The 9,507-nt window shown below is 34.9% G+C and overlaps 1 protein-coding gene and 2 pseudogenes across 6 annotated transcripts in view; all 3 read left to right on the forward strand.

Annotated features, from left to right (window-relative positions):
- SENP1 (SUMO specific peptidase 1) overlaps positions 1-9,507 on the forward strand; it is a 51,312-nt gene that overhangs the window by 10,081 nt on the left and 31,724 nt on the right. For all 6 annotated transcript variants that reach the window (XM_025050308.1, XM_006916842.3, XM_015593168.2 and 3 more), the window contains 2 exons: positions 1,749-1,908; positions 5,584-5,755. In XM_025050308.1, the coding sequence (XP_024906076.1) occupies positions 1,749-1,908; positions 5,584-5,755 (332 nt within the window). The remainder of the gene's footprint in view (positions 1-1,748; positions 1,909-5,583; positions 5,756-9,507) is intronic.
- On the forward strand, positions 6,188-8,031 carry LOC112483842 (annotated as a pseudogene).
- Positions 8,227-9,507, forward strand: part of LOC102885352 — a 2,632-nt pseudogene continuing 1,351 nt past the window's right edge.

The following is a 9,507-nucleotide window of genomic DNA, read 5'->3' on the forward strand; positions in this document are numbered from 1 at the left end:
TTATTGGAACATAACCAAAATTAAATTTTTGGTGTATTTCCTTATAGTTTTGTGTGTATTTATGTGCATATAATAAGTAATCTTATTTGTGGTATTTGAAGTCTCATTTCTTAATGATGACGGAATGAATACCAAGTTAAACTATCACTTAAAAAAGAGTGTCTACAACCTTCTGTTGGTCTCTCTCTGGCTTTGCTTGATTATATTAGCAATAGAGGACTATTCAGTGATTTATTGAGAGGGGATAGAACCACTTTATTCTGGTTAAACAGACTGCTTGATCCAGTTATTTTCCATTGCAGTTTAAAGAGGAAGCCTCTGTAAACATGCCATTGAGGAGGCTATTCTGTGTTATTCTTAGTCTCAAATTTCACACCTTTTAGGGTAACTTCCATTTTTTGGTAGACATCTCTAGTTCGGTCATTCCCTAATCACATTTTAGCAAAAAAGTGTGCGAGACGAAACTTCTATTGTTATTACTTTGCATTTAAAGATAATTCTCTGGTACTTTAATGAGACTCATTTTAATTAGCCTCATGTCTATATCCTTAAAGTAATGGTAATAGATGCTAAGCATGGATAATGATTACACAGGAAAAGATTATAATTTATTTTGAAAGTAAAGTAGATTAGGTTCATCCACTGGTGAATCAAGTAGTTATACCACCCCTCCTGACTGCTGCTTTTTTTCTTCCTTATTTGCTGTGAATCCAAATAATTTTGATCAACTAAAAAAAAAAAAAAAAATTTGTTTGTTGCCTTTTTGGCTAGAGTAACAAAAGCTATATTAAATATTTTAAATAGCAAATATATAACATTGTGCAAAGTTCTATAATAATATGCTTTAAAAGAGGATCTTCAAAATGATATCAACATTAGACAAAAATTTAGGAAGTAGAGAATTATTCTTGTTTTTCCACTGGTGCTCCTCGGAGTTCCATAGCCTAACATCTGAAGTTATTTTAATTATTTTGAAGGCACTGTTTTAAATTGTCCAGTCCTGCTGATAAGGAGAGGAGGGTATATAAATTATTCTATTCTTAGCTGAAACTTCGAGAGATATTTTATCACCCCAGTTTGTAAGCCACAAGTCAGAAAATTCAAACAATAAATAATTCTTACTCAGTCTGATTGCAGTAGCAAACATTGGAATATTGATATGTCTGTTGATTATGGCATTAAGTGACTGAAGGTTAACATACCAGAACCAGATGCATATGATGGGTCATTTCTGCCATAAGCTGGCCAGAATAAGCAGCAATTAGGTTATCTCTGTTCTTAGATCCCCTGAGTTGTGAACATGGTAATTAAAAACAAGAGACACCAGCTGCTTATTAAACAATAACTGTTGTACATTTGAATTACAATTCTCCTTGGCCCTCCACCTGCTTTCTTACTGGTCTGGCCTACCTTCTTTCAGGCCCAGGCCTGGGAGTGCTTGCAAGATATAGTTGGGGTAAAATGTTGACTTTTGGTGGACACCACGGAGTCACATTGATGCAGATAAGGCACATGGCTGTGGCAGGATTCAGCTCCTTCAACAATTTTCAGGTTAGTATGGCTGAATCAATTATAGTTTGTAGAAGTTCCCTTACTGCAGACTTTACTGGCAGTTGAGACTGGGATCTTCCATGAGAGACATGGTACTATGCCACATTACTTTGGAATACAATGTTGGACGTGGTTGCAGTCATATGGAGAACCACTATAGGTAATTGTTTAATTTATTGATACTTTTATTCTTTTAGATAATCCTTCCTCAGACAATTTTCTTGGCTCAGGAGATATAAGAACCTTTGGCCAGAGTGCAAATGGTCAGTGGAGAAATTCCACTCCAGCATCAGGTTCAACTTTCCAAAAATCAAGAAACAGCCGAAGTCTTTACCTCGAAACCCGAAAGACCTCAAGGTAGGTATTCCAGCTGCTTTAGTTTACAAGCCCTTCTCGTGATATAAGAAAAAATGGCTGTAAGATAGTCGTTACATTTGCATTTTAAAAGAATAACACCATTTTTGAACTTTGAAGCCATAGAGATATGGACAAGTCCATTTTAAACGTTTAACTTTTAATTTACTTGATGCTGGATTTTGGTGACAGCCAAATCTTACCAGTAGAGAAGAGGGGTTTGAAGGAAATCTTGATGGATGTGAGTATATCGGGATCCTTCAGGATCAATATGGCTGTTATGAATTTCAAAGCGAAAACCAGTCAATTCCTACAACTTTAGCAGCAAAGAAACCAGCACGTTTTGTGGGCTGTCACGTGAACAGAGACCTGACTTAAACCAAAGCAGCTCTGTACCTCATGATCTTAGTCAGCTAGTCCTAAGCTACTTCTGTTGGAAAGTAGAGTCACAACTTTATCCTACTTAGCTCAATTTCATAAGCCCTACCTATTCCTTCACCAAGCTTATAATGATTATTAAAGACAGATGAAGTTTGGCTTAGAAACTTTTCCCTTAGGCACTTTATTGTAATAGTGGTAAAATATTTCTTTTTTAAAATACTGTTTATGGCTTCTCAAATTTTACTTTGGTTATCAGGATTTTAGGAATGTGGTATCATTTAATTTCCTGCTTAGTCAAGGCTAACCTTTCTGGTGTTGACTGAAACCAACAAGATGTTTTTTATTTTGTTTTGTTATTATCAGCACATGGACTCTGGAGACATGTCAGTACTCCCGGGGATCATTTTCCCATTTCTTAACATTTAAAATAATCATACCAGACTATATTAATACATTCACGTTGTAAAATTTAAAACATTGCCAATAAAGCCCAAGAGCTCTTGACCATTATCCACAATCTTATTCTTCCCTCCCTTTGGTGTGTTTCTTTCCAAACTTTTTCCTAGGCTTGTATCTCTTTCATTCTCTTACTCATGTACAGCATCAGATAGATGCTACATGTACTATGAAATGTATAATATTACTTTGTTTTCATTAAAGATACTCTGTATGCATCATTCGGCAAGTTGCTTTTTTTACTCAGTAATGCCATACTCTTATTTGTTAAAGTAATATTATTCACAAACAGTACATGTGCTTTGTAAAAAGTAGGAAAATGCTGATAAGCAAAAATAAGAAATAAAAACATCTCATTCCTACCAGTCAGAGATCACCTCTGTAACATCTTAGTACATGTCCTTCCAGATACTTTTCTCTGCACTTACACACATTTTTTTCAAAATGAGTTTATATTGTCCATATGCTTTTGTAATCTGCTTTTTCAGTCAATCATCTCTTCCATTCAGTAAATTTTGTCTTGTATACTAACAATTATATTTAAATTTTCTTATTTGACCCAAAAGTTATCCTCTTAGCTAATTTATCCAAAAGTAGCTATCACCCTTAAGTCTCTTACAATCTAGAACAGACCTTTTTTTTTTAATGACATGACATTTTTCTGCATAATGTTCCACCTTTTGGATTTGACATTTCTTTCTCATAGTATCATTATTTTCTCCTCTGTCCTCTATTTTTTGTAAACTAGATATTTGACTTGAAAAAAGGCTGATACTGTGGTAATATCATATTAGAAATCCTATAATATCATTAGTGGTGCTGGATTAACTTCTGGGTTGGGGAGATAACAATCTGGTCCTTATTTGGTTAGGTTTTTCCCCCTGTGACTAGAATGTAATCTAAATGATGTTACTTTGTCATTAGTGAATGACCAGTTTCCCATCAGCCTAATAGTTATTAATATCAATTAATAATCTTCTCTGATAATTTTTTTAATTGAGGTGTAATTGACATATAACATTGATTTTAGGTGTACAGCATAATGATTCAATATTTAAATATATTGCAAAATGACCACAATAAGTCTAGTTAACATCTATTACCATAGTTATAAATTTTTTTTCTTATGAGAACTTTTAAGATCTCTCTTAGCAACTTTCAAGTGTGCAATATAGTATTGTTAATTATAGTCACCATACTGTACATTATATTTCCACGACTTATTCATTTTATAATTGGAAGTTTGGATCTTTTGACCCCGTTTGACCTGATAATTTTATTAGAGTTAATTAAATAATACTTTTCTAATTTTATCATTTCTTCACTTACTAATCGGCACTCTGCTATAAAGGAGAGCTTTTTCCCCTCATTAGCTAGGGCTATTTGTTACCCTGCAATACATTTCCTACTAGGAAGGCAGGATATATGATTAGATCTTTGTTTTTCATTACAAATTTTCAAAGTTTTTTTTTTTTAATAGCTACTTCATGTGGGTCAAATGAATTTTCTTGTTCTTTTTTTTTAGTCATTATGGATTCAGTGTGTTTCAATCCACTACAGTCATTATTTTTTTAATACTCACATTCTCACAACTTTGGCCAGTGGGAGCTCCTTCAAGCTTGCTCCTGTGTCTTGTTCAACTCTTGCTTTCTGGCGGCATTGCAAGATGCCCTCACACTGTTTCTTTAGGAAAAAAACTTCTGCATTAAAAATACAACACACACTCTCTGGGAAACATAAATACAAAAGACATCGTAGGGAATTCATTATGTCTTTATCAAATAGATTATATATATTGCCCTTACCGTCTTTTCCTAGCTGCATCCAACCCAGCTAAGAAAATAAGCCTGTTCCTGAAATTCTGAGTCCTTGCTCCTATTCCTATTCTAACACACATAGAAACCATCAGCATTTGAAGCGTTAAAGAGAGAAGAGTATATGTGCATTTTGATTTTCTTTAGCTCTAGTCTGATTTTATTTGGTTTTAGACCACATGCATTGATTTAAACAGTTGATTTCATTGATTCATTTTAGTCATCTATCTACCTCTATTTTGTATCCTCAGCCAAAAAAAAAGAAAGAAAATAAATTATATTGATAGCAAGTACCTCAGATTTGCTGAACACATAGAAAAAACTGTAAATTATTTACCAGTCTTAGAGATAAGCCTGGATTTTGAGTTCACAAAAATATTTTTTCTGCCATTTTTTCCATTAATGGGGCACAAATAGCATAAAGAAACAAAAACAAAATTCTCCTTTAGAAGGAGATAAACAGGCTGGGAGAGTTCACAGAGAGTGTGCAGCCTAATAAAAAACCTGGTTGTTTTTAATGAAGGATGGGAGCCCTCTGTTGGTGTTTTAGGAAATTTTAAAATTCAGTTTAAAAGCTTAGTTGAGAGGCTTCAGTTTTATCCATCTTTTAATATTTACTCTTAAAATAATTCCCTCAAAAGGGCTTGGGATAGGGGCCTGTGGGGAGTAAATAGAAAATGTATGTGTATGTTAACATACCCAGGTTTTCTGAAGATGTTTAATCTGATAAGCTTTCTGTCATATCACACAGGTCTATGGTTCCTAACCAAAGGAACTTACAGATTGTTAAGCTAAAACATACAGTTTTAGGTGTTTGATACTTACATAGTTTGGCAGTCTAAGACCTCTTAAGTGGCAGAACCTGGTGCAGCAACCCATGTATCATTTCTTGTATATTTCCCTCCAGTGGTACATCTATCATTCTACCTATCAATTTCTTGTGTTTGTTATTTCTTGAAAGTAAAAGTAATCACTAGTTTGGATTTTCTTACTTTACTGTTCTTACCTTATAAACTTTGTTTTTTAGTGGATTATCAAACACTTTTATGGGAAAGTCAAATCATCACTGCCATGTGTCTGCATATGAAAAATCTTTTCCTATTAAATCTGTTCCAAGTCCATCTTGGAGTGGTTCGTGTCGTCGAAACCTTTTGAGCCCCAAGAAAACTCAGAGGCGACATGTTAGTACAGCAGAAGAGGTAAGGAAAACCTGTAACAAAAGCTGCTAAAGGTTAGAATCTTTACATTCAGCTATTTGTTTTCTCTAATGTAGATGTTTATTAACCATTGTGTTTACTTAATCTTTTCTGTTTTTTCTTAATAACTTTTTGAGTGCTGTCATCTCTTCTAAAGAAATTAAAAATCTATTGGTAGGAACTTCATTATTTTTCTCACCATCTTCTATACCCGTTCTACAGTAGACTTAATCTTCAGTGTCGTCTGAATGGCTTCTCATACATCAAACTCTCTCCTCTCTTATTTGGACCTTTTCTAAACTCTTGTTTCATGTGGCAAAATTGTTAACCTGCTAGATTCAATGAAATACCTGCTGTTACTTCTTACTAGCACAATTTTTCCTCAATATAAAAGAAAAATCAAGAAGCCAGCTAAGTAATTTATATTCTTTTATTATGAGTAAGATTTTTGAGATCATAGATTTTCTCCAAAAGAAAGATGTTCTGTTGACACTGGGTTGTTACATTCATTCAGTAAACCTAAAGGAAAAAATAAATTCTGTAGGTATAATATAGCATATAATTTATCTAATAGGAAATGTGCTTATACCTGTTGGATTAAATATTTATTATGCATCTGGTCAGCTTTGAACTGTTTGCCATGAAAATATAATTGAATAATAGCAACCTTACATTTATATAGCATTAGGGTTTCCAGAGTGCTTTCCACATGTATTATTGTTTTGAATCCTTTTAACCCTGTGTTACAGGTAGAAATGAGGTAATATTCCCATTTTATAGATTTGCAAATTAAAAGTCAGAGTTCACACTAGTAATTGGCCAGCCAGCAACTCAGGTCTTCTGAAGGAATATGGTCTGGTATGCTTTCTGTTATACAACCTAGTGATGTGTTTCCTGCCCATTGGAGCGTACAGATTATGGAGAATAATTTTAAGAAGAATTTTATAATTTGAAAATCTCTTAGGTCGCAAAACTTGATTATTTGTGATATGGTTAGTAAAAATGCCGTACTTTTTTTTTTTTTTTTGAAATTTGCGTGAAATTGAAAATATTCTAGCAGAGGTGTAATAATTAGTAAATCATATTAGGAAAAAGGATAGATAAGAAACTGGCAACAGCTGATGATAAGAGCCGAGCAACAGTTACAAAAAGGAAACTTACTTTCACTGTACCTTTTGTACTATTGAATTTAGTAACATGTATATTAGTTATTATATGCTTAATTTTTTTTTAATTACTGGAGTCGAGGTCAGGCTTTGCTAGAGCTAGGCAGCCACAGAAAGACTTGTGGGGAAGGGGACAGCAACAGCATGGCAGCTAGATACAGGCCTTCCAACACTCTCCGCCCCATGAAGCTGCTCCTGGGATCCCCAGGATCCTTTAGACTATGTTCATTACGAACCCACCATTCACTTGCTAGCCAACCAGTCCTTTGGACTACTCAGCCCCTTCTCCTTTTGATTCCACTTGTAGCCTGAGGACTTGAGCTGGCCGGGCTACAAGCTGGGACAGTGGAGGACGTGAAGCTAGGATTTCTCTTCCTTCTACAGTAGTGTCAAGAAGATGCCAAGTACTGAACCTATCTATAAAACAAAAGATGAAGGAAATTTTGCCCCAATTGACTTTAGGTCTATATTCTGCTATGAAAAGTGGTAGTACAGAAACATGCAATAATCCATATAATATGAATAAGACATAATATTGGACCAAACTTTATTAAACATTCAACAGATTGTTTAGATATTGAGTCTTGGATATTACGGATAATCCAGATTAAATATAATACTTTTTTCTTCCTGGGGCTAAAGAATTTATTGATGGGAGCATACAAATTGGAGGAAAAATTGTTTTCCATGGAAACATTCATTGGGATCTCCAAGGGAGATGCAGTTGCTTATGTTAAAGAAGGAAAATTATGTATTAATCTTATGGCTGGATTTGTCCATCACCTTTGGGAATATGAAACCATGTACAAAATTAACATGACGATGCCACCACTGTACTGTTCAGTCTTACAGCAGGGGTTCCAAGAGAATACATGAAGAAGAATTTGGAGACGTGCAAATGGTGGCTGTACTACCACTTGGCTGATGGCTGATTCAAGGGTGGCATTACTCAATCGAAGAGTAATAAATAATGTACAGAGAAAGAGGTTTTCTTTTTACTTTGTAGTACCAAATGCTCCAAAAAAGGATTGCATTTGAAGTTTCAAGGGACTTACCTCTTTACATTTTCTTTTGGTAAAGCCAAATGTTATTATACACGTTCTTTTTAGAGTTGCCTAGATGATCTTTTCTTTGTCTGACGTGATTCTAAATAAAGTATAACATACTTAATGTGTGTTTTTTTTTTTTTAATGAAGTACCTTGCAACTTTTTTTTAAGATAAATTCTTGTGACCTCCAAATTAACATGTAGAACAATGGAAAGTTCTTAACATATTTTTGTAATTCTTTTTTTTAATTCCATATTAGTTTAAAATGAAAGTATAAGGCTTGAAAAGACCTCAAATAATTATTTGGAATATGGAACATTTATTCTTGTTCATTTATATCGTCTAATGACTCTGAGGTTGTTTGGGTTCGGACAGAAGCTTTTTTTTTTTTGAAGATAATTGGGGAAGATAATTTGTGGGAGACTTTATGTGTGTTAAATTGATTTTTAAAAATCAGTTCTTTAGTCTATTCTGCCTTGCGGCAGCTGCCCACTTCTCCTTGCTCACACCTAGCTAACGCCCAGGCCTGGAATTGGACAGCAGCCTCAACCACACACTCACTACCTCCTGCCGCTTTCCAGTCATGGACCCCTGCAAAGTGAGTGAGCTTTGGGCTTTTCTGAAAATGCGTAAGCAGGATCTGAGTGTTCTGCATAATGAGGAAATGTGCTTCCTGAGGGAGGAGGTAAAGAGCATGGGGGTAAAATACCACCTGTTACTCGAAAATTAACTCAGAATATCAAAGAAGAAAAAACAGTAAGAAAGTGGAGGAAAGCGTACAGACAAAGCATCAAGTGAAGAAAGTGATCTAGAAAACTGACAATAAAAATGTGATTGAACCAGATACTGATTCCTCTCAAGAAGTGAGAGATGAAAATGTAAAGATAGCTGAGGTGATAGATCAGGTAAATGATAGAAAAGTGGCTGCCATTGATGCCTTAAATGTTGGTGAACTACAGAAAACCATTCACTTGTTCACAGATGCCATCAAGCTGAATTTTTGCTTGGGCATTCTGTATGTCAAGAGAGCCAGTGCCTTTATCAAATTACAGAAGAAGCCAAGTGCCATTCAAGACTATGACGGAGCTATTGAAATAAATTCTGATTCAGATCAGCCCTACAAATGGCGAGGGAAAGCACACAGACTTCTGGGCCATTGGGGAGAAGCCAGCCCATGATCTTGCCTTTGTGTGTAAATTGGATTATGGTGAAGATGCTAATGCAATGCTGAAAGAAGTTCAACCAAGGGCCCAGAAAATTGCAGAACATCAGAGAAAGTATGAGCAGAAACATGAAGAGTAAGAGATCAGAGGAAGAACGGAAAAGGTTAAGAAGGCTTGGGAAGAATATACTGTGTAGTTGAAACTAATAAAACTTAAAAGAAAAAAGAAAATGTGACAATTTATACTTAAAAAAGAAGAAAGAGGAGGCTTGGGAGAAACATGAGAGGGCCCAGAGGGAGGAAGAAGCCAGACATTAATCAGGAGCTCAGTATGGTATTTTTCCAGGTGGCTTTCTTGGGGAAAGCCTGGAAGGGCAGG

This window comes from Pteropus alecto, unplaced genomic scaffold, assembly GCF_000325575.1.
Source record: "Pteropus alecto unplaced genomic scaffold, ASM32557v1 scaffold196, whole genome shotgun sequence".
Taxonomy (NCBI): domain Eukaryota; kingdom Metazoa; phylum Chordata; class Mammalia; order Chiroptera; family Pteropodidae; genus Pteropus; species Pteropus alecto.